The sequence below is a fragment of the Mustela lutreola genome, chromosome 11, assembly GCF_030435805.1.
Source record: "Mustela lutreola isolate mMusLut2 chromosome 11, mMusLut2.pri, whole genome shotgun sequence".
Lineage (NCBI taxonomy): Eukaryota > Metazoa > Chordata > Mammalia > Carnivora > Mustelidae > Mustela > Mustela lutreola.
The window spans coordinates 65,097,324-65,120,938 of NC_081300.1; the positions used below are offsets into that span (position 1 = coordinate 65,097,324).

General features: G+C 48.2%; 1 protein-coding gene across 1 annotated transcript in view; it reads right to left on the reverse strand.

The window, feature by feature from the left end:
- Positions 1 to 550: 550 nt before the first annotated feature.
- UPB1 (beta-ureidopropionase 1) overlaps positions 551 to 23,615 on the reverse strand; it is a 31,241-nt gene continuing 8,176 nt past the window's right edge. The window contains exons 3-10 of the mRNA XM_059139937.1: positions 22,580 to 22,667; positions 14,468 to 14,562; positions 11,302 to 11,463; positions 9,123 to 9,292; positions 5,254 to 5,335; positions 4,219 to 4,261; positions 3,024 to 3,178; positions 551 to 1,516 (exon numbers count right to left, since the gene is read on the reverse strand). Of these exons, the coding sequence (XP_058995920.1) occupies positions 1,433 to 1,516; positions 3,024 to 3,178; positions 4,219 to 4,261; positions 5,254 to 5,335; positions 9,123 to 9,292; positions 11,302 to 11,463; positions 14,468 to 14,562; positions 22,580 to 22,667 (879 nt within the window). The 3' untranslated portion in view covers positions 551 to 1,432. The remainder of the gene's footprint in view (positions 1,517 to 3,023; positions 3,179 to 4,218; positions 4,262 to 5,253; positions 5,336 to 9,122; positions 9,293 to 11,301; positions 11,464 to 14,467; positions 14,563 to 22,579; positions 22,668 to 23,615) is intronic.

Sequence of the window (23,615 nt, forward strand, 5' to 3'; positions counted from 1 at the left end):
ATATATATGTATATATATAAAGATACAAAGGGATTGAGTGCAAGGAATTGCCCTACATGGTGATGGGGGCTGGTTAGCCAAGCCTCAAGTCCACAGATGGGAGAGGCCAGCAGGAGCGGCAGGCTGACAGTGTGCTTTGTCTATAAATCTCTATCACTACAGGGACGCCTGGGTGGCTCAGTGGGTTAAGCCACTGTCTTCGGCTCAGGTCATGATCCCAGGGTCCTGGGATCGAGCCCCAAATCAGGCTCTCTGTTCAGCAGGGAGCCTGCTTCCTCCTCTCTCTCTGCCTGCCTCTCTGCCTGCTTGTCATCTCTGTCAAATAAATAAATAAAACCTTTAAAAAAAAAAATCTCTATCACTACATCATACCATGGACTACCATGGCCCCCTTTAACACTGCAAACAGAGTCATGAGTGCCCTTAAATGAAATAAGAGAAGAATTCCAGAAAACCTAGCACCAATGCAGAAAACTCATCCTGAGGATTCTGTTCTGGGACCAGAATCTCTATCAGCCAGGGTCCAACTAGAGAAGCAGAAACAGCAGAATCTATATTAAGAGATTTATTGCAAGGCATTGATTTAAATGATTGTGGGGGCTGGAAAGACAAGTCTGCAATCTGTAGGGCAGATGGTTAGGAAGGGCAAACGAGATCTCTCGGGCAGGTGGGGTGGGGAAGCTGCTGTCCACAGGCAGAATTTCTTCTTCATAGGGGAAGCCACAGCTCTCCTCCTGAGGGCCTTTAGATGGACTAAATCAGGCCTCCCTGGATTATCTAGAATAGTCTCACTTGCTTAGTTAACTGGTTATGGACTTTAATCACATCTACAAAATACCTCCATAGCAACACCCAGATTAGCGTCTGATTGAATACCTGGGGGCGCCAGTCTAGCCATGCTGACACGTCTGATGACCATCTCCCCTGCCCACAGCCACCCAGCAGCTCAATGACTCTGGATCAGCCTCAGCTTCCCCTATTTGCACATACGTTCCCACCCTTACCCACAGGTTGCCGACAGTCTAAACAGAGGCGGAGAAGAACGTCAGGACTGGGTCATCCCATGTGTCTTACTGCAAATCCACCTGCACCATCAGTGCCTGGGTTTTTTTTCTTTAATGGAGGTAAAATTCATGTGACATAGATTCAGCCATTTTAAAGTATACGATTCAGTGGCATTTCACGTGGACACATTCACGGTGTTGTGCAACTGTCACTTCTGTATGGGCCCAAAACATTTCATCAGCCAGGAAGGAAACACTGTACCCACTGGGCAGTTACCTCTCCCCGCCTGGAGCATTTTTAAACCAATGTGGACAGCAGTGTTCCCAGGACATCATAAGGGAGAACTTGAACTTTCTAAAGCCTGCTGTACTCGCTGAGATGCCAGGGGCAGAGGTGCTCTCCTTGGCAGCCAGGGGCTAAAATCCAGCTACTCCTTCACGATATTGGGGCTATAGTTGGGTTTGACCGCTTCGGCAAGCTCCCGAGCATACATCTCGTATCTGCCAGTCATCTGAAAAGCAAAACACAGGCAGAGTCTCATTTTATAAACGCCCTTCATTTACTCACCACCACCTCTTGCCACTAGAGGGCAGCCACAGGACAGAAATTTGCCAGGAAGGCCAGCAGGAGGACAGGATGGTTTCAGACGGTAAGGTAGGAAATGACCCCTGTGTGACCGTTCACCACTGATTCTAGGGCTATAGGGGCTGAGATGACTCGCACATGCTGACCCCTCTTGCTGGAAGACCTCTGTGACCTGTCCATCCAGAAGGCATGGCCTGCCCAGAGGCAGAAGGGAAGAAGGCTGCCCTCTTACAGAACCCCAGAATAGCCTACAGCCTAGAGAGGGGAGTGACTTGCCCCGGGTCCCCAGGCAGCCAAGGAGTTTGCTGGGATTTGTACTCTGGTGTCCTGGCCCTGAGTCTGGGAGAGGTGGGGGCAGGGCTGGAAAACTTACCCAGGGTGTTCACACCTAGGCATTCCCTCCATCCTTCCGAAAACCCCAACAGGAGCTCAGGCCCACCACCATAGTTTGCAGGGCGGGGGGGGGGGGGGGGGGCTTGGGACATTCAAAAAGTTACTACTGAGAAACATTCTGTTTATTGCATGGAATCCTGCATTAATCCGAGCTTCCCAGACAGAAGAGAGACAGGCCAGGAGACATGCATGTGGGCGATGCCTTATTTGTCTGATGAGGACCTGAGACCTAGGGAACATGCCCTAAGACCCGTGCTCAGGTAAACAGGGGAGGTGGTTCCACCCAGACATGCTGGGCAAGGTCCTATAGTCATGAAGACATTCAACTGCATGTATAAGTAGTTTCTGAGTCGGTTGAAATACTGCTGGACACAAATGCAGCAAACTCCATCTGGGTGAGGATGAGGGGGTCTACTGCTGGGCCTCTGCCCCATTCCAGGGGGCGGGCACTTACGCTCCTCCATGACCCCTGGTGTCATATGTGTTAGGTTTCAAAGGCCACTTGAGACCTTCCAGTTTTATAAACAGGGATCCTAAGGTCCAGGAGCAGAAAGGGCTTGCTTAGGGTAACTGAGTGGCAGAGCCAGGCCTAGATTCCATTTCTCTGCGTGACCCATTTCCCTCTACTGTCAAGGTCTAGACCGCCAGGCCACAGGCAGAGCCAGACACCCACATGTATCTTAGGATAAGTGCAAATGCCTGGAAAGGGAAAAAAGGATTAGCAGAGGCCAATCCACTCTATTCTCCGGACAAATGAAATTGAGATTAATTTGTTTGAAGGCGCCCAGAATCTAAATCAGACAAGAGGAGAATTTATTGAGGTCTGCTGCCTGGCCATCATCTGACCCAGTGGCTCCTCCCTTGCGCACCAACTCTGGGAGGAAGACACCCAGCCCCTTCACTTGCCTTGGAGCCTCCTCTGGGAGCTCCAGAGAGCAAACCCAGCAGCTGCGGTTTCCAGCTCTGAGAGCAGGCTGGGAGGTGGAGGGGGGTGCCGCAAATGGAGGAGCAGGCCGACAACAGGGGACTCAGGGACCCACCTTGAAGTTCCAGATGTCATTCACTTGCCGGCAGAGGTTCAGGTCGAGCTCTGCAACCAGCAGCCCGTCCCGATTGCGGGAGAGCCCAGGGGTGCGGCTGCCATCCGGGGCTGCCACATAGCTCGAGCCGTAAAAGTAGCCAAAGTTCCGGTGAGCTTTGGAGGAGTGAAACAAAGCACCCGTGAGCTTGTGTGTGCAGACAGCGGGGTAGGCATATGGAGCGACATCCAGGACGTGTCCATTCCACTCCTCCCCACCCTCCCCAGCATCCCCGTGCCACCTCCCCAGAGGCCCTGCCTCCCTCCTCAGGCCTAAGGCTGAGCAGGTTTCTATAAAAGTCACCCTCACAGCCTTCACCTCCGCCCTGGGAACTTTTTTTTTTTTTTTTTAAGATTTTATTTATTTATTTGACACAGAGAGAGGGAACATAAGCACGGGGAGTGGGCGAGAGAGAAGCAGGCTTCTGGATAAGCAGGTACCCGATGTGGGGCTCAATCCCAGGACCCTGGGATCATGACCTGAGCTGAAGGCAGACATTTAACCAACTCAGCCACCCAGACGCCCCTCCTGGGAACATTCTTAAGGGTCACCCTTGCAGAAATGTTAGCCCTTATTCCCGTTAGCTACCCAGAGCCCAAGGGAGTCATATGGCTCTGCATGGCTTCCTGTGTGACCTGCTCCTGTGCTGGCCCCACACGGTGAGCCAGAGGCTCCATCCCCACTTGCCTTCCCAGCTGCGTCCACCATACCTTCCTTCCATGCCTCGGTCCCCTCACAAGTCAAGCGGTGCTAACAGCTACCCCACAGGTGTGCAAAGAGCTGGGCCTAGAAGGGGCTTGGACCCAGCAGGCACCCCAGGGACTTCGCTTCCCTGCCTCACTGTACCTCTCTCTGCAGGGAGCTAACTGGGGTTGGAGACTCTGGACATGTGGGGCCTTAATCTGGAACATAGACCTAGAATCCTTTCAGGAAGTGCTTTTCTGGGAGACAGACCTGCTCAGTCCTCTCTGTCTTTCCAGGGGACACCCTAAGCTAGTTCCAAGATCTCCTGGGTGAGCCCTTCCCTTCCACATTCCAAGTCAGAGAGGTGGGACCAGTCTGTGGGGTAGTCCCTGCCCGGAGGGGGCAGACGGAGAAGGGGACAGTGAGGCCCACCCCTCAGCTGCTACCAACCACGGAAAATCCTGGAACATACCTTTCTTCCCATCTCCTGAGGTAAACTCGTTCGGGAATTGCTCCTATGAAACAAAATCTAGGTCAGGTAAGCCTATAGGTGGCACTCCCAGCGTGGGCCACCGTGAACTCAGAGAAGCAAGTTATAGCAAGAGAAGGAATGGCCTGTACTCGCTGGGCAATCAACAAGTACTTATGAAATGTCTCCGCTGAGTCGCCAGCACTGGGCCAACACAGTGGGCCAGCGGGGAATTTGACAGGCAAGGTAAAAAGCCTGACTTTGTCTCTGGGGAGTTTATAATCCACTGGGAGGGGGAAAAAAAATAGAGATCCAGCAGAGTGGTTCTCAGGCCTGTGGAAGACAGTTGAGGTTTGTCTGCCTGGGAAAGAAAGCCCCAGTTTGGGGTCTCTGAGGGGACTAATAGGGTATTCACACACTGTTGCCAGTATTTCCCCAAAGCCTCATGGAAACAGCACCTCAAGCTGTGATGGGGTTACAGAGGCTAATGAGAACACTGAGTTTCTCCATATTGCCAGAAACTGGACCCACTTACTGTAGGAACCTTGATCACCTCAGCCTCAGCAGATCCTCTGATCAAAGTCTGACATCCAACTAATATGAATGAGGAAGAGGATTATTATGTAATGAATGCACTGGGTTTCATAGTCAAGTTCACTCAGCGCCCCGGGTCAATGGGGAAAATTATGAAACAGGAGACTTGGAGGTTGACAGGGTGAGAGCCTTTCAACATGGTTTCAGCTACAAACCCAAATAGATAAAAACATGAGAGGGACATAGGAATACCTTTAAAAGGAACAAACCAAGCCAGTCTCCCCTCTTCCAGGACCCTAAAATTTGTGGCACAGGGACAGGCAGAAGACGTGTGAGGGACAAGCGGATGAGGTATGAGGTCAGCAGACAGTTGCTTCCCTTTGCTGGTGGAAGAGGCCAGGCCCCCCTGGGCAGGCAGCTTTCCTAGCAGCTCTGTCCTCCACTCCCTCCACAGCATACCTGGTTGACCAAGCCCAGGAGCCCAGCCAGACCGTGGGAACTTACCTCACCCACGCGGTTGATGGCACAGGTAAAGCAGTGATTCGCGATGGCTGCGTTTCTGGCCTCAATGGGCCACAGGGATTCACTGTGAGGGAGAAGCAAGAGGAACCAGGTAGCTGACTTCCCTGCCAGATGGGGTGGGTGCTTGGTCCCCAGCTACAGCCAGGCTGCCGGCCTTCTCAGGTCTGCGGCAGGGATGGCCCGGGAGACTGGTGTGGTTGTGGGTGTCCCTACATCCCCCAGCAGGCCAGCTTGTCCTGTGTTCAAGCCCAAGCAGTCTTTTGGGATGGGCCTGCTGCAGGCTAAAGCAGCCCTGAGCCACAGTTTTCTTTTCTGAAACTTCCTGAAAGGGCTATTGTAAGGACTGACCATATAGGTGAAGAAGCTTCTAGTAGGGTCTGCATGACAGAAACTCTGTAACGGCTAGTTCTTGCTCCTTCCCTCCTCCTCAGTCGGGGGAGGAACTTACCTTCTAGGCTAGGCAGGGCCTCACCTGGCAAACATCAGAAGGGAACTGGGAGCCTCGGGGCTCAACCACTGCCCTCTGAGGACTCCAACTTCTGCCCTAACCCCTACCCTGCTCTGTGGTCTTGCAAAGCAGTCTCCAGAGGGAGAGATTTCAGGCCAAGCAAACAGAGGAAACCTGAAAGGAAGGTAACTGGAAGGGGTAGTAAATTCTGTAGCAGGTGTGCCTTCCCCTGAGCTGGTCTCCATTTTCTAGCACCTTCTGATTTTCCTCTTCTGAACCCTGAGACTCTAAACAGAGGCTCTCTGGCCCTCCTACCGGCCCAGGAAGGAGCTGTGGGCCTTCCTCAGTTTGGCACCCACAAAGGTAGGACATGGTAGGAAATCTTGCCCCAACTGAAGACCCTGTCCTTCTCCGGCCTATCAACTACCATGTGCCATGGAGTCCCATGGGCCTTCTTGTCACTAATGATCTCTTGTCTGAGGAACAACATCATTAGGATTCTGGATTGACAGGCGTAATGCCCACTTAGAAACACTAAGTGACTGAAAGCAAAATGCCCTGGCATCTTTCTTCCTGTCAGTGTGCACCTGGTTTAAACTGGGAGTAGGTGGAGGGAGTGGGTGCTTGACAAGCCTAATTCTCAGGAGGATTCACAAGTCTGGAAAAAAAAAAAAAAATCACAGGCTTGATTGAGGGGACTCATTTTGCTGCTTTTTTCCCCCAGCTGCTAAGCCAAGCTGACAAAACTTTTAAGAAAGGATTTTTATAGAAACACACCCGTAAAATGACATTTTCAGGAATTAAATAGACAGCTTTCTTGCAATTCTCCTGGGAGGGTACGCTGCGTAGGACTCAAACCCACAGCTGGCAAATAAAACTCAGGCTCTCCAAACAAACAAGGGAAAAGAACCTGAGGTTCGTGAGGGCCCAGCATGTGCAGGAGTCATGGCGAGCACACTGGGGGCAAGGGGACACCTCCCCTATTCCCAGTGTGGTTACACTAACCCCTAAAAATAATCACAGTGGGAAGGAGACACCTATCAAAGGGATGGAACTATGGCTCTTCCGTTCATGCATGTAGGTGGCCAAAATCTTCAACCCCATGGGCTGCATGGCACCGTCAGGACAACTCAGTCCATTGAAATGCACTTCAAGTCTGTTGTGTGCTTACAACTGTGGGACTCCCAAAATGAGTAGGGACACCCCACCAACCCACAGAGCATGTGGGAGTCGGGGGGACAGGACACACCGGAGAAGGGATGGATGGTTCCAGAAGCCACTGCCTGTGTATGGCTGGTGGGTATTTGCCTAGCCTTGTGCTGAAAAACACTCACTATCAATTCTGTAAATAATCATTTATCATTTTAGGAAAATCACCTAGAATCCCACCATCCTAACAAACCATCTGTTGTAATGTTTCCACACTCCACATCCATCCTCAGCAAAAAGATGTTTACAGAGCTCTGACCACAGCCTGGAAACATCTTCCTTTGCTCACAGGCTTTTGTCATGAAGCTGCATTATCTTCGTAATGACTTTTTAGTAGCTCTGCCCTAACTAACATGGAAGAGACAAGCTGAAATTTACCTAACCCTGACATTTTTCTCGCCTTAAGCTCTTTTATTATTATAAACAAAGCAGCCAGAAACATCTTCATGCATATAGCCTTTTCCTCCTCTATCAGGTAAAGTTTTAGGAGTGTAATTATCCGGTTAAAGGGTGTGAACATTTTGGGAGCTCATGAAACATCCTACTTTCCAAAGGACCTGTTATCGTCTTAATTGCCGGCCTCACTGCACCCTTGAAAGGCACGAGTTGGGTGATTGTTGGTTGAGGAAGGAAAATCAATAATTTTTAATAAGCCTAACTGGCTGCTGAAGATGCAGTTATGTGCAGATTACACTGGGGTGCTTTGTTTGCTTAATTGGGGCTAATAAAAGCCTGACAGACTAAGGTCAGGGAGGCAGCCGTCTGGAGTCTGAGTCTACCGCTTTGCCTGCCCTGGCTCAAGAGCTGGTTCGGGGCAGAGATGCTTAGTGCATCGGCTTCAAGTTCCCCGGGGGGACCCTTGCAGGTAGATGGCGCTTGCTGAATGTCTTATGCGTGGCCAACAGCAGGAGGCTGCTCCAGAGGGCTGGCCCAGGGAGAGGTTCTGTCCACGTCCGGATGCAGGGTGACCAGTCATGACCCTACGTCACAACTGCCTTTGGACTCTGTCATGGTAACCAAGCTGCTGTGAGGCCCCAGGAAGTTTCTTCAGGGGTATAGAAGGTGGGATTTTTTCCCCTTCTGCCCAACAGTGCCCCTCCTGGACACAGACAAAAACTTCAGGTGCACAGAGGGGGCCGCTGATCTGAGGCAGCCCACTAGGTTTGTGTTCTGGCCCACTGAGGGACCCACTGTTCAAATAAGAATGTGGTGGGGACGTCGCTCAAGAAGGGGGCAGCGTGCTTAAAAGAAAAGGTAAATGTCACATTCTGACCTTCAGAAGAAATTTGACGGGAATTTAATCAGAGTGACAGGTGTAGGCCGGCAGGAAACCCAAAGCTGCCCACCAGAACTGTCCCAGCTGCTCCCTACAGAGGGACCAGGGGCCCTCTCCCACTGCACTCCACCAGCATCCCACTGCTAGGGCACTGGCAACCAGGACAACAAGGGTGAGAGCCAGCACCTCCTCAACCAGGAATCCTGCTTTGGAGGAAGTGAGTTGGGGAGAAAGATATTTGCACATAAATTCCTAGAGCTCTGGTACTTGTTAATGATGCAAAACTGGAAACCACCCAAATACTCAGCCGTTGGGGAAGAAAGAAATCGCGGAAGTGCACTCATGCTGGGTCATCTTAGCTCACCCACCATTATTAAATGAAGGGCCCCAGGGGTCTTGCGCAGGAGCCCAGGGACTGCCAGCCCTCCCCCCTACTGCCTTCCTCAGAATAGATTCATCTGTTTCACGACAAGGCTAATGCCTAAACACATTATAAGAGTGTTATAAGAAAACAGTCTGCTAGTTAAAAACAAATTTCAGGGCCACTTGGCTGATCTCTTAAGTCCCCTCTCAGCTTTGATGCTCTCATTGGCTCCTTCCCTCATCCAGGTGTCTGCCCTCCATGGGCTGCATGTCACAGACAAGAGGCTTAGGAATCCCCAGGCCCCCTGTCCAAGGGCATAGTGGCTGCCATGACAGGGAAGCGGGTGCTAATGCTGGCCAGGCACCTTCTAAGCTCTGGGTACTTTACAATCGCATGGCTCAAGATTTGTTAGACGACCTGGTGATTTTCCTGCCTGCCACATCCACCTCTGCCTGCCACATCTACCACACCCAGCTCGGAACCCTGCTGCGGGGCCATGAGCCCCAAGAGGGCTAGGTCCCAAGAACCCTCCCCGATCCTGCTTGCTGACGGACCTGAGCGCGCCGACGGTGGCTGAGGGGTTGAAGATGATCTCAGCCCCGTTGAGGCTGTACATGAGCCAGTTGAGAGGATGGTGCCGCCCGTAGCAGATGTTCACTGCAGTCCTCCCGAATGGAGTCTGGAACACGGGGTGTCCCAGGTTTCCCTCCATGTAGTAAGTGGACTGAAAAACAAAGGGCCGTGTGTGAAAGCCTCTTAGCCTTACAATTTCTCCTTCCTTAGACCTGACAGAAAAAAAGAAAATACTGCCAGGACTCCAAAAGTCACAATCTTGGCTGTAAATCAAGTTCCGAAATTTTAATACGCTTAACAAAAAAAAAAAAAAGAAAAAAGAAAAGAAAGTAAAAAGAAAAACTGAAGAAACCAGACACAGTAACCACAGACAATTGGGAAATCACCACGGCTTAAGATTTTTCCCACAATTTCTTTGGTGGCGTGTCCAAAAAATCCCCAAAGCAACTTCCCACAGTATTTTCAGGATGAACTTTGGCTAGTTTTTCAGTCATGGTACAACTAATGGTTAAGGTCTGGTCAGTGTTAACATGAGTTAGTGGATGTCTTCACCAACCACATGTTCATCTGAAGAATGTCAGAGTGGAAGGGACTGGAAACTCATCCAGAGCGAGCCCCGCCCTTTGGGGGAGAACACCACCACGGCCTCAATGGCCATGTGACCCGTCCAGCTCATGTAGGTCAATCTGAGACTAGAGCTCACAGTCTGAAAGTGTTCTCCACAGAGATTCCTGGCATCTTGGCCGGGACTAGGGATGTTATACCATGTCTGCCTCTCTGCCTGGCCCCTTGGGGTGCTGGCCCTGGGACATGTTCGAGGATGGCCCTGTGGAGGGGCCGGAGGGCTCATTGGGGGTCCCAAAGAGATCTGCTCCCAGAACATTCTGACTCCTCCCATTAATTTCAAAATGTGTTAGGGTCAGGTAGCAACCAGGATGTGTACATGTGGTGGACACTAGAATAGATCCTGGTGTGTTGAGACAAGCCCTTCACTATCTGCTGGGAGCTAAAGATTAATCCTAGGGTAAACAGGTGACAAGCACATCTTCCCATCCCCATCCCTACCTCCAGCTATCACTGAGAGACACCAGGGTTTTTTTTTTCTCCCCAGGGAACATCATCCAGCTCTGTAGATCCTTCCTTGTCCTTCTGAGCAGTCTGGGAGTGTGGTTGGAACCCCCATAATCAGGGAGGGCAGCAAAGGACAGGGTATATCACATTCTGAACAACTGTATTTACTGCAGATCAAGTTCAGGTTTCATATCTTACGTATTAGGTGGAGTCACCCAATCCACCCATGTATTGCCATTAACTAATCAGAATAGCTCTCCTGACTTACACCTTCATCACGGGCACAGAGCTTTACCTAATACCCATGTGCACAAGCACGCCCATTTACGTCCTGCTGCCCGGCATAATGACATGGCTAAGACCTCACGTGACTTACGAACAAGGATTCCACTTCCCAGAGGAGGAGCTCAGAGCCTGAAAGGGGCTGTAGGAATCATTTCATGTGTGTGCACAATTTATTTTGGTTTTAATCTATATATCACTTACCTCAGAATTTCAGAAAATGAAGTCAGGTTATATTAAAAAAATATATATCCAGGGGCACTTGGGTGGCTCAGTCAGATAAGCATCTGCCTTCACCTCAGGTCATGATCCCAGGGTCCTGAGATCAAACCCCACATGGAGCTTCCTGCTCAGCAGGGAGCCTGCTTCTCCTTCTACCTCTGCCCCACCCCCTGCTTGTGTTCTCTCTCTTGCTCGCTCTCACTCTCTCACTCTCAAATAAATAAATAAAATCTTAAAAAAAAAAAAAAAAAAAAAGAGGGATGCCTGGGTGGCTCAGTTGGCGGGGCATGTGCCTTCGGCTTGGGTCATGATCTCAGGGTCCTGGGATCGAGTCCCGCATCAGGTTCCTTGCTCAGCAGGGAGCTGCTTTTCCCTCTGCCTGCTGCTTGTACTCTCTCTCTCTCTGACAAATAAAGTTTTTAAAAAAAGAGAAAAGAAAAAAAAAAAAGAAATCTGCCTCTGTGCTTGGTGTCTGGGACTCACCTGGGAGTGACCCAACACAGGATTTCCCTCCCAGAATGATCTGCAGGCAGGTGCAGACAGAACAACCAGTAAGCTGAGCGGGCTTTCTTTGGGCCAGCTCACCTCATTGAAGTCGCCCACTCTGGGGATGTGGTTTTTCCTGGTCTTTCCCAGGACTGCTCCAGAATTGGAGATCACCACAGCTGTGTTCCACAAAACATCCCCGTGCTCTCTGTCTCGTTCCAGGATGGGAGATACCACCACCATGTCATGCTTCTTTGCCAGCTGGAAAGACAAGAAATGCTGCAGAGTCATTGTTTTAAGTGGAATGTCATCATTTTTTTAAATTGAAGAATTAGATGATCCTACTAAATAATTCGACTTGGTTCAGAGATATGGATCATCTATGTTTTTTCTTTGGAAGACTGAATGCCAGCGTTGTCCTGAGGCCCAAGCTGAGCTAAGTAAAAATAACTGCTGTCCTTGGGTCCTTGGTGGAAATGTCAAATGGTGCAGTGGCTGTGGAAAGTAGTATGGCAGTTTCTCAAAAATTAAAAATTCAACTACCATACAATCTAGAAGTCCCGCTTCTGGGTATATATCTGAAAGAGTATCTTGGAGAAGTATCTGCACACCAATGATCACCACAGTCCTCTCCATAAGAGCCAAAGAGTAGAAGTAACCCACAAATCTGTAGATGGATAAATGGATAAATAAAATGTGGTATATCTGGGGTGCTTGGCTGGCTCAGCTGGTAGAGCAGGGGACTCTTGATCTTGGGGTCTCTGCACATGTTGGGTGCAGAGATTACTTAAAATCTTTGAAAGAATTAGAAGGAGGGGTACCTGGGTGGCTCAGTGGGTTAAGCGTCTGCCTTTGGCTCAAGCTGTGGTTGCAGGGGATTGAGCCCCACATCGGGCTCCCTGCTCCGTGGGTAGTCTGCTTCCCCCTTTTCCCCTGCTGCTCCACCTGCTTGTGCTCTCCCTCCCTCTCTCTTTCTCCATGTGTGTCAAATAAATAAATAAAAATCTTAAAAAAAATAAACAAAAGGAAAATCTTTTTTAAATGTGGCATATCCATACAATGGAATATTATTCAGCTTTAAAGAGGAAGGAAAGTTTGTCATCACATGGATGACTTGTGATTGCCTCAGGACAACGCTGGCATTCAGTCTTCCAAAGAAAAATCACATGGATGACATGTGATTAACATGATACAGATAAGCCTTGAAGGTCTTATGTTACATGAAATAAGCTAGACACAAAAAGACAAATACTGAATGAGTCCATTTATGTGAGGGATCTAAAGTAGCCAAATTCATAGAGACAGGAAGTAGGATATGGTTGCCAATAGCTGGGGGTGAACAGAGGGTTGTTTAGTGGGTACAGAGTTTCAGAGTTACAAGATGGAAAAAGTTCTGGAGATCTGTTTTCTAACAATGTGAATGTACTTAACACCCTGAACAATATACTTATAAATGGCTGAGATGGTAAATTGTATGTGCTGTTTACCACTATTTAAAAAACTAATAATATTTATCATACTTTTCATTATAACAACCAAGCCAAACCACACTCTTTGATGGTGAATTTCTTTTCTCTCAAATAAGAACATTAAGGACCTGGTGACAATCAGGCTGAGTAGCCCCAGAGGGTCGTCTGTCCTCACCTCTAACCAGCCTGTCACCATCTCTGGCCTTAATGATGGAGAAAGGCACAAGGTAGAAGGTGATGCTCCAAGCCATGAAAGGGCATCCATGAGTCCTGGTCCCCTGTTGATGCAGACAGGTGTCTTCCTGCACCAGTTCTCATCCCTACTCCCCCTTTTCTCTTCTTCTAGCCCTGGTTCCAGTGTGTCATCTACTTTCACCACTTAAACCAGTCCCCTCTCTTTAATCCACAGCACAGAATCCACAATCTGGTAGATGACAGATTTTTTCTGATAGAGTGAAAACACTGATGTTTGGAATCATGACTCAGTTTTGATAGAATCACTATGATTACAGTTCTGCTAAAAAAAATCCCCTAAAAATACGTATAAAATCTGAAATGGGACGTGGAGAAGTAAAAAAAAACAAAAACAAAAACAAAAACAAAAATGCTTTGTTAAGAATAAGGATAAGTTATAGAGGGCACCTGGGTGGCTCTGTGGGTTCAAGTCTCTGCCTTCGGCTCGGGTCATGATCTCAGGGTCCTGGGATCGAGTCCCGCATCGGGCTCTCTGCTCGGCAGGGAACCTGCTTCCTCCTCTCTCTCTCTGCCTGCCTCTCTGCCTACTTGTGATCTCTCTCTGTCAAATAAATAAAAAAAAAAAAGAACTGCTTCGTAAGGACATAATTCACATGGTATAAAATTCATCCTTTTCCTTGTATTTTTATTTTTTTAAGATTTTGTTTATTTATTTGACAGACAGAGATCACAAGTAGGCAGAGAGGCAGGTAGAAAGAGAGGGGGAAGCAGTCTCCCCGCCGAGCAGACAACCTGACATGGGGCTCAATCCCAGGACCCCGGGATCATGACCTGAGCCGAAGGCAGAGGCTTTAACCCATTGAGCCACCCAGGCACCCCAAAATTCATCCTTTTAAAGTATGCTGTTCAGGTCACTGCTGATGCGTGAGGAGGGGAAAAAAAATAAGTGTGCTATCGGGTGGCTTTCAGGACATCCACGGAGTTGTGCAACCACCACCACAATCTAATTTTAGAACATTTTCATCATCCCCAAATGGAAACCCCATACCCATTAGCAGTCACTCCCTGTCCCTCTCCCGGCCCAGCCCCTAGCAACCATGTCTTTCTGCCTCTATTCATTTGCCTACTCTGGACGTTTCATCTCAGTGGGGTCATACAACATCATAAGGTTTTCACAAAGAAAAATGAAGACTGATCTCTGTACTGATGAGACAGGCCACACAGAGAAGCTTACGTAATGCAGGCAAACAGTATGGGAAGCAGCGGAGGTCTGGACAAGGAATCGACCTCATCCCTGGTCCCTGAGGGCCACCTCTGCAGCTTGCCAAATGCAGAACCGACCACGGGAGATCACCCCTCCCTGGGCTGCAGCTCCCTCACCCGAAAATGCCAGGAAGGGCCCTCTTGGCTCTGAAATCCCCCGATTTTAAGTGAAAGGACACTAAAAAAAGGGCAGCAACAGTCTTATCTAATCTCATCCTGCGAAACCACCACCAAATGGGTGCATTTTCCGTGAAGGGCCACACCCAGCAGCTGTGGTCGTGCTCTGTGACCTGAGGTGTTTAGCAGCTGCTGTCAGAACAGAGCAGTTAATGTCCTACCTTCTGACAGAATCTCGTGGTGGGTCCATCCTCTGCCGACTCTGCAAATTCTGTCCAAGGAAGCCTCTCTCTCGTGCAGAAGGCAAAGGGCATAGCTACAAAGAGGAGAAAGTCAGAATCACATTCAGTGCTCCTGGCCTCTGAGGGGGCGCTCCTCAGCCAGCAGCTGAGGGTCTCCACAAGATAACAAGGCTCCCGAGGGTCTCAGCCTGGTTTCCAAGATCTGTGTCCCTCAATGTGGGTGGCAGGCAGACCCTAACCTTCTAGGCTTCATAGCAAAACAAAGGGCTGGGCCAAATTTCTTTACTCCAGGCTTAAAAACAATTGAATTGAGAGGAAAAAAAAAAACAACAAACCATTCAGGGACTTGAACAGATATGTGCATAATCATTTCATAGCAGCACTATTCACAAGAGCTGAAAGATGGAAGTAACACAAGTGTCCATTGGTGGATGAATGGATAAACCAAATGTGGTTTGTATCCATACAATGGAATGTTATTCAGCCTGAAAAAGCAGGAACTTCTGACACATGCTATAATATGGGTGAGGCTCAAAGACATTACGCTAAGTGAAACATTAGTCATAAAAGGACAAATGCTATAGGATTCTACTGATAGGGGGTACTTAGGATAGCCAGATTCATAGAGACAGAAATTAGAATGGTAGTTGCCAGGGGCTGGGTTGGGGAGGACAGAGTTTCAGCATGGGAAGAGGAAAAAATTCTGGAGATGGACGATACTAGGGTTGTACAACAGTGTGAATATGGTCAGCGCCACTGAAATGAACAAAAATGACTAAAATGGTAGAGTTGATCTTAGGTATATTTTACTCTAGATCCCAAACTGCTGGCTAGTCTGTGGGTTGGTAGGACCACAGCCAAGACTCCCTGGGGAAAGTCTGAGGGCCACTGAGGATGGCACAGGTGACCCTGGGCACGTCACCATAGAATGTTCCTCCTCATGGGCATAGAGAGGCTTCTTCAGGAACAAGAAAAGCCACTCACTTAATGAACTCCCATAAGAAATCTGGGAACCACCAGATTCCCAGATGGACTGAATGTTCCCCAAGGATAAATGTGTGACTAGGTGCCATAGGGGGGCTAATTAAATAAGACATTTCATTAAATTCATAAACTGATTTTTGTGTGCTTTTTATTTTTCAAGCAGCAGGTACCGACATATGTAGTAATCGTTCACAGAATGCTACACATACTGGGTTGAAAATGATGCTCGCCTTTGTAGGAGAGGCTGGCGGCTGCCATGGATGGGGTGGGTACAGGGATTTCTGGCCACCTGAGTTCTATCGTTCCCCAGCCTCAGCCACACTCTTTAGCGTCTGCCAGTCTGATGGTGTGAACTGGGAGAGCACCATAACTAAGTAGGCATTTCCCTTATCATCTGTAGGGGAGCACCTTGCCTCATGGTCACTGGCCTTTCTGGGTTCATCCTCCACGCAGTCTTGTGCATAATTACCTTCGCCCGTTTCCCAATGTGCTGCTTGTCTTTGTCTTCTTGCTTTGGAGCACTGAATTCTTTATTTGGACTGATTCCGTACACTCTTTAGACCTTCCTTCTTCCAATAACCCAAATCCGTTTTTTCCCCCCCAGGGAGATTAGCCTAATCGAAGTTTCCAGATGCTCGCTATAGTTCACATCGCTCTGAATGGACTAACCTGCAGGGAGGATATTCAGGAAGCAGTATGATGTGAACGGCAAGTGCCTTCAGTGGTCATGGCACAGGGTGGATGGCCTGTTTGGGGGGACTAATTACAGTCAACCTTTCCCAAAAGTGGGCCATGGGCCCAGGATAGGCAGCTGGTCCCCATATCCTTGTGAAGTAGGGGAGACACTCATTTCACAGAGAAGGAAGAGAAAGAAGCATCAGTCTTCCAATTCCTTTCAGTCGTAGGATGGCTGGTCCTAGGATGGTGCCAGCCTGAAGAGGCTACCAATGGCACCATCACCATCTTGGCCCCCTGGGCTCTGCCAGCAATAGCCCCAGGGGTCTCGGGCTCAGACTCAAGACTCCCCAGGCTTGCCTTCAGCAAAGAGGGATAAACTATTTTAAGGAAGCCAACAAAAAAGCTGTTACTGACAAAAAAGATCCTTAATGACCATTTATTCTCTGCTTTCAGCACATTAGGAGAGACTGAAACACCCCCAGAGAATAAAACCTCCCTTTCTGACTTCATTGCAGGTTGCTAAGCTCTCCAAATTTCTCCATTTCCATTTTAATGGCTTCTTTTCCTGTTTACACAACCTCTGTAAACAAACTTTCCAAAGAGGAATGTGGAATGGAGGTTGAGGGCAGGCTAGCTGCAAAGTCCAACTACAGCTTTCAGATTAGAGGGGACGAGGACTCCTTATTTATTGAACCAACACTCTGCGGGTCCGGCTCTAAATTTAGGCCTGGCCCTGCCCTCAGGAGCTGCCAGCCGAGATGGGGGGAACTGAATTATAACCTCGTGTGGCTGCACGATTTCACACCGTGCTCAGTTCTATGCTGGGTAGTTCCCAGGGTCCCCCAAAGAAGGGGGTGTCTGTGCGAGGCCTTGATGGATGAGTAGGAGTTTGTCCAGATGAGTCCAGATCCAAGAAAGTGAAGAAGTTGGTTAAAACATCCCCTAAACATTTTGTCTCTCAGTAGCAGCGACTGTTCATTAAAGATAAAACATTTAAAGATAAAACTGAGCCTGCGTGCCTCAGTCAGTCACACTGTCTGACCTTTGATTTTTGGCTCAGGTCACTATCTCAGGGTTGTGGGATCACACCCTATATTGGGCTTGTTGCTCAGTGAGGAGCTGGCTTGAGAGTCTCTATCTCCCTCCACCCCTCCTACCCCTTGTGTGCTCTCTCTCTCTCTCTAAAACAAATAGTCTTTTTTTTTTCTTTTGGAAAAAGATAAAATAAAATAGGGATGGGGGAATGGATAAACAAACTGTAGTCTAGTCATACAGTGGAATATTATGCAGCCATAAGAAGGAGGGCTTTTTTTTTTTTTTAAGATTTTTAAAAAAATGTTTTTATTTGACAGAGATCACAAGTAGGCAGAGGGGCAGGCGGGGGGGGGGGGGAAGCAGGCTCCCCACTGAGCAGAAAGCCCCTGCAAGGCTCAATCCCAGGACCTTGAGATCATGACCTGAACCGAAGGCAGAGGCTTTAACCCACTGAGCCACCCCGGCACCCCAAGAAGAGCACATTTTTAAAAAAATTTAATTTATTTATTTGACAGAGAGAGACACAATGAAAGAGAGAACAGAAGCAGGGGGAGCGGGAGAGGGAGAAGCAGGCTTCCCCACCAAGCAGGGCTCAATCCTAGGACCCTGGGATCATGACTTGAGCTGAAGGCAGCCTCTTAATGACTGAGCCACTCAGGTGCCCCAGGAGGGGCATTCTGACACATGCCACAACATGAATGGACCTTGAAAAACATCATTCTAAAGTGAAATAAGGGGCGCCTGGTTGGCTCAGTGGTTAAGCCGCTGCCTTCGGCTCAGGTCATGATCTCAGGGTCCTGGGATCGAGTCCCGCATCGGGCTCTCTGCTCAGCAGGGAGCCTGCTTCCCTCTCTCTCTCTCTCTCTGCCTGCCTCTCCGACTACTTGTGATCTCTGTCAAATAAATAAAATCTTTATTTTTTTTTAATTTTTTTAAAAGATTTTATTTATTTATTTGACAGAGAGAAATTACAAGTACATTGAGAGGCAGGTAGAGAGAGAGAGAAGGAAGCAGGCTCCCTGCTGAGCAGAGAGCCCAACGCGGGACTCGATCCCAGGACCCTGAGATCATGACCTGAGCCGAAGGCAGAGGCTTAACCCACTGAGCCACCCAGGCGCCCCATAAATAAAATCTTTAAAAAAAAAAATAAAGTGAAATAAGCCAGTCACAAAAGGACAAATACTATATGATTCCACTTATGTGAGGTCCCTAGCGTAATCAAATTCATAGAGACAGAACGTAGAACAGAGGTTATCAGAGGTGCGGGATGGAAGGATATTAAATGAATACAGGGTTTTTGTTGGAGGTGTTGAAAAAGTTTTGGGTATAGACAGTGGTGACAGTTACACTCTGTGAATGTGTTTAATGTCACTGAATTGTACCCTTGCCAATGATTAAAGTGACGAATATTATGTTTTATGTATTTTACCACGATTAAATATTTTTCATGTTAAAAACAGTGGTGATAATTAGAATGGGAAAAATTAACACCACGCAGACAATGGCCTCACAGAGTTTTATGGTCTAATGGAAGAGGCAGACAAATCAAAAGTGTCACCCAAATGAGTGAAGGTATAAGTAACCAGGAACATGGAAAACGAGATGAACTTCTGGGTACAGATTTTTTGGATGCATACCTTTGCTCTTTTCTGCAACCGCACCAAATGACAGTAAAGGGGATTTTTATGCAAAGGTACAAACCCATGAGGATGAAGTACTGAGATAAGGGCGAGAGCAACAAAACACAGGAGGTTAGAGAGCTGGAGATGAGGGTAGGTATTGTGATGGACCCAGAAAATTCAGGCTCCCAGCAGTAGAGGAAGCCAGGGAACACCCCCCTCTCCACCACATACCTTTGGAAAGTTTCGGAGTCAGAGGTACCATGAGGCTCTGAAGGTGGGGAAGTAGGGAGGGGTGGCGAACAAAAATTCGTCAAAAGTCTGCTTAAGAAGCAGTCAGGGGTTGGCTGGGTGGCTTAGTTGGTTAAGCATCTGCCTTTGGCTCAGGTCATGATCCCAGGGTCCTGGGATCAAGTTCCTCACCAGGCTCCTTGCTCAGCAGGGAGCCTGCTTCTCCCCTTACTTTCTACTCTCCCTGCTTGTGAACTCACTCTCCCTGTCAAATAAATAAATAAAATCTTATAAAAGAAAAAAAGAGCAGTCGGAAGCCCAGATCCCTCCTCCACTACACAAGGCTGGCATGAGTCCCTCCCACCCCTAGGAGAACACTAGGGCCTCATTCTCTAGAAGTGCTTAAACAGAAGGCCTCTGGCCAGGATAGATAAAGACGAGGAGAGTGTCAAAACTAGAGAGATTCGGGAATGCCTGGGTGGCTCAGTCGGTTAAGCGGCTGCCTTCAGCTCAGGTCATGATCTCAGCATCCTGGGATCGAGTCCCACATCTGGCTCCTTGCTCTGTGGGGAGCCTGCTTCTCCCTCTGCCTGCCACTCTGCCTGCCTGTACCCTCTTTGTCTCCCTGACAAATAAATAGATAAAACCTTAAAAAAAAAAAAAAAAACTAGAGAGATTCAGGAAACACTGGCACACTGGACCCCTATCCTCCTTCTTTTCTTGGCAGGGGGTAAGAAGAATCTTCTTTACAGACTCTGACCAGCCTGAAAAGGATGACCCGAAGACACTACTGTGAAGGGTTAGCTAACAAACAGCTAAACCAAGTCATCCTCTCATGAAGCTCAGTGGGAAGGAGCTCTTCCCACAAACTCAGAGCTTGCAATCAGCTTTTTAACCCCCAATTCTTAAAATATAAGCAGCTGGGGGGAAAAGACCAACTTGGAGTAAGTAGGAAACATGCAAGGAGGAAAAAAAAAAAATGCTACCTAACATCTTCAGAGACAAGATAAAGTATTGCGATTATACAATAAGAACAGGGTGTCATAAAACAGGAACTTTCAGACCAAAAGAACTCTTGTAAATTCAAAATATGACAGCAGAAACAAAAGACTGAATAAAAGGCTAAATGGCAAATTAAGGTAAAATCTACCAGAAAACTGAGCAAAAAGACAAAGATGAAAAATAGGAGGAAATACTTCAGAAAATTAGGGATCTAGTCCAGGGTTCTAACAGCCTAATAGAAGGAGTATCAGGAAGAGTTGGAAGGAAAAAGAGGGGAGAAAATCACTAATGAACAGTAAATCTGAAGGACCCAGATTTCTAGCCTGGAAGAAGCCACTGAGTTCCTAGAATAATGGATGAAAATAGATGTACACATATTATGTACTGTCTCCCCATTCCCCACAAGAAGCACCCTAAGGGCAGAGGTGTGTGTCTTTTGGCTTGCTGCTGTATGTCAAATACCTATGATGGTACCAGCATGTAGCATATGCTTAATAAATATTTGCTGACTTAGGGGCGCCTGGGTGGCTCAGTGGGTTAAGCCTCTGCCTTCGGCTCAGGTCATGATCCCAGGGTCCTGGGATCAAGCCCCACATCAGGCTCTCTGCTCAGTGGGGAGCCTGCTTCCCACTCTCTCTCTCTGTGCCTCTCTTTGCCTACCTCTCTGTGCCTGCCTCTCTGACTACTTGTGATCTCTGTCTGCCAAATAAATAAATAAAAATATTTATTAAAAAATTAGCTGACTTAATGAAAAAAAAAAATAGATACACACCATGGCATATCATTACGAAACTTCAAAACATTGGAGAAAATCCTACAACCTTCTATAGAAAAATAAACCTATCATATGCAATGGGTCATCAGTCAAAATGTCTTTAGACTAGTCATCGACACCCAAAGCCAGAAGACAAAGGACTAATGTGCTCAAACTTCCAAAGGAAAATTATTTCTAACCTAGAATTCGATACCCAACCAAACTATTAAGCTAGAGGTAGGAGGAACCTATTTTCAGAGATGCAAAGTCTCATAAAGGTTACCTCCTATGTGTTCTTCCTCAGAAACCTATAGTCAACCCAAAAGAGGGAGAAAGGCAAGAAAGAGGAAGATGTGGGACAGGAGAAACACAAGAGCAAGATAAGGGAACTCCCCAGCAGGACAGTGAAGGGAAATCCCAGGAAGACAGCCATGTAGCCAGCAGAGGGGGCAACTAATTCAGACTAGAGTAGTCAGAATGCTCTGGGGACATAGTCTTCAAGGAGATGGAACCAGGTAGAGAGTGTGGGGGAAACAGGTGATGGGGATTAAGAAGCACATTTGTCATGATGAGCAGCAGGTGATGTATGGAACTGCTGAATCACGATATCCCGCACCTGAAATGAACATAACACTGTATGTTCGTAACACTAACTGGAATAAAAATAAAAACTTAAAAAAAAAAAAAAGGAGATGAAACCAGCAGACAGCTTCACATATCTAAACCTCTCCAAAGGATTTAAGAAGCTGGAAGTTTGGGGTAGAATTTGGGGTAAGTGTGCAGAAAACAAAGCAAATTCTGGGGAAAACAGAAGGTGATTAAGGAAAAGAAATCTAAGTTTGCAAAATGGCTTGGCAGAGAATGGACGGAAGATAGGAAGGGTAGGTGTGAAAAGAGTGGGCAGAGGAGGCAAGGGACTCATGCCGTCGTCTTCCATAGCGGGAAGTTAACAGATGGTACGAAACTGAAAAATCAGGAAGCCGCAACACAAAGGTAGATTCCCAAAGAACCAGCTGAGAGTAGAAGCGGTTGCCTGTGGGGAGGAGGACAGCTAGTTTTTGGTAACAGACCTTGTAGACCATTTGACTCCCAACCATGAGCATGTGTAACTTTGATAAAAATAAAATAAAGGTACATGGTACCAGGGGTACATTACAGGGAGATAATTTTAGATAGGGAGGTGGGCTCTGAGCTTCTGTGTCAAGGTTGGACAGGATCTAAAGGCAAGGGGGGAGGGGAGGGCAAGGGGGATGAAGGCCAGGCAGACAGAGGGAGCAGCTATTTTAGCGGCCTGGGAGGAGAGGGAGGGTGCTGTAGGGGTGTGAAGGATCAGGGAGGTCAGGGCAGAGCCCAACCGAGGTGAGGCCACAGAGGTGGGGGAAGCAACAGACTAAGCAGTACAAGAGTTGAGATTTGCAAAGATCTTTTCTAGAAGGCATGAAGAGTGCGTTAGAAGGAGCCAAAGTGGACAGCGCAGGGAGACCAACTGGAAGCAATTACAGAAGCCAAGGTGAGAGCTGATGGTGCTCTGGGCCAGAGCAGTGGTACGATGGTGGGCAGGAACAAGGGAATGAGTTCAGGACAATTTGGGAAGAAGAACCGGCAGGACCAGATAACAGACTGGGGTGCACAGAGGCCAGGATTCCTGGCTTTCCAGTGCTGTTGACTAAAGAATCTTTCTACAGATGAGAGAAGAGATTTTTTAAAAATCGAGCAGTCTTCTTGGTGACACGAAGATTACACACTACTGTCTGCAGGTAGCAGAGAAAGCACACAGGAGACACTTACTCCAGGCTTCCTGGAAACAGATGATATTCACCCCGCACACTGCGGCCACCTCTACAATGGCTTCAATGCGTCTGTGAAGGGCGGTGACCTGGCAATTCAAAAAAGCAAGGATTAGAATCTATTCTCTTCTGTTGGTTGAGACCAGTCTCAGAACTCCTCCCCAGGGATGTGAAACTACCCCCAACCTAGGCAGCTGCAAGAGGATGAGGAGGGTGTGTGTGTGTTCTGATATCCTACTCCCATCAATCCCAAAATCTGCAGTAAAATGTGGAAGTGCCTAGGGTGCCTGGGTGATTCAGTCATTTGTATCTGACTCTTGTTTCTGGCTCTGGTCGTGATTTCAGATTTGTGGGATCCAGCCCCGTGTCAGGCTCTGCACTAGGTGGAGTCAGCTTGAGATTCTCTCTCCCTCTGCCCACTCCCCCTCCATGCTCTAAATAAACAAACAAATAAAAGGTGGAAGTGCAGAGGTTCTCAGGTCCCACTTACTCGACGCTGCCTTTCAGAGCCTCAGTTTGTCCACCTGGAGAATGGGGAGAACACCATCTGCCCCAAGGGGCTGCTCAGAGGACTGCAGAAGAAGCTTATCTGCTATTTACTGCAAGAGGTGCCCACACCCAGGGCACACCTTAGTCATCCCCTGGGCTAACTTCTCCTTTTGCCTCAGGACATAGTCCACTGTCTACCATCCTGCCCTCATGGCTTCTGGCGTGACTTGGACTGCCACTTCCATTTTCCTGGGTGTCTCTTTTTTTTTTTTTTTTTAAAGATTTTATTTATTTATTTGACAGAGATCACAAGTAGGCAGAGTCAGGCAGAGAGAGAGGAGGAAGCAGGCTCTCTGCTGAGCAGAGAGCCCGATGCAGGGCTCGATCCCAGGACCCTGAGATCATGACCCGAGCCGAAGACAGCAGCCCAAACCACTGAGCCACCCAGGCACCCCATTCCTGGGTGTCTCTTATCATTGAGTGAATGGATCCCATTTTCCAGACATAACCTCCTTCAGGAATATACTTCCCCACTCCACCCAATCTTT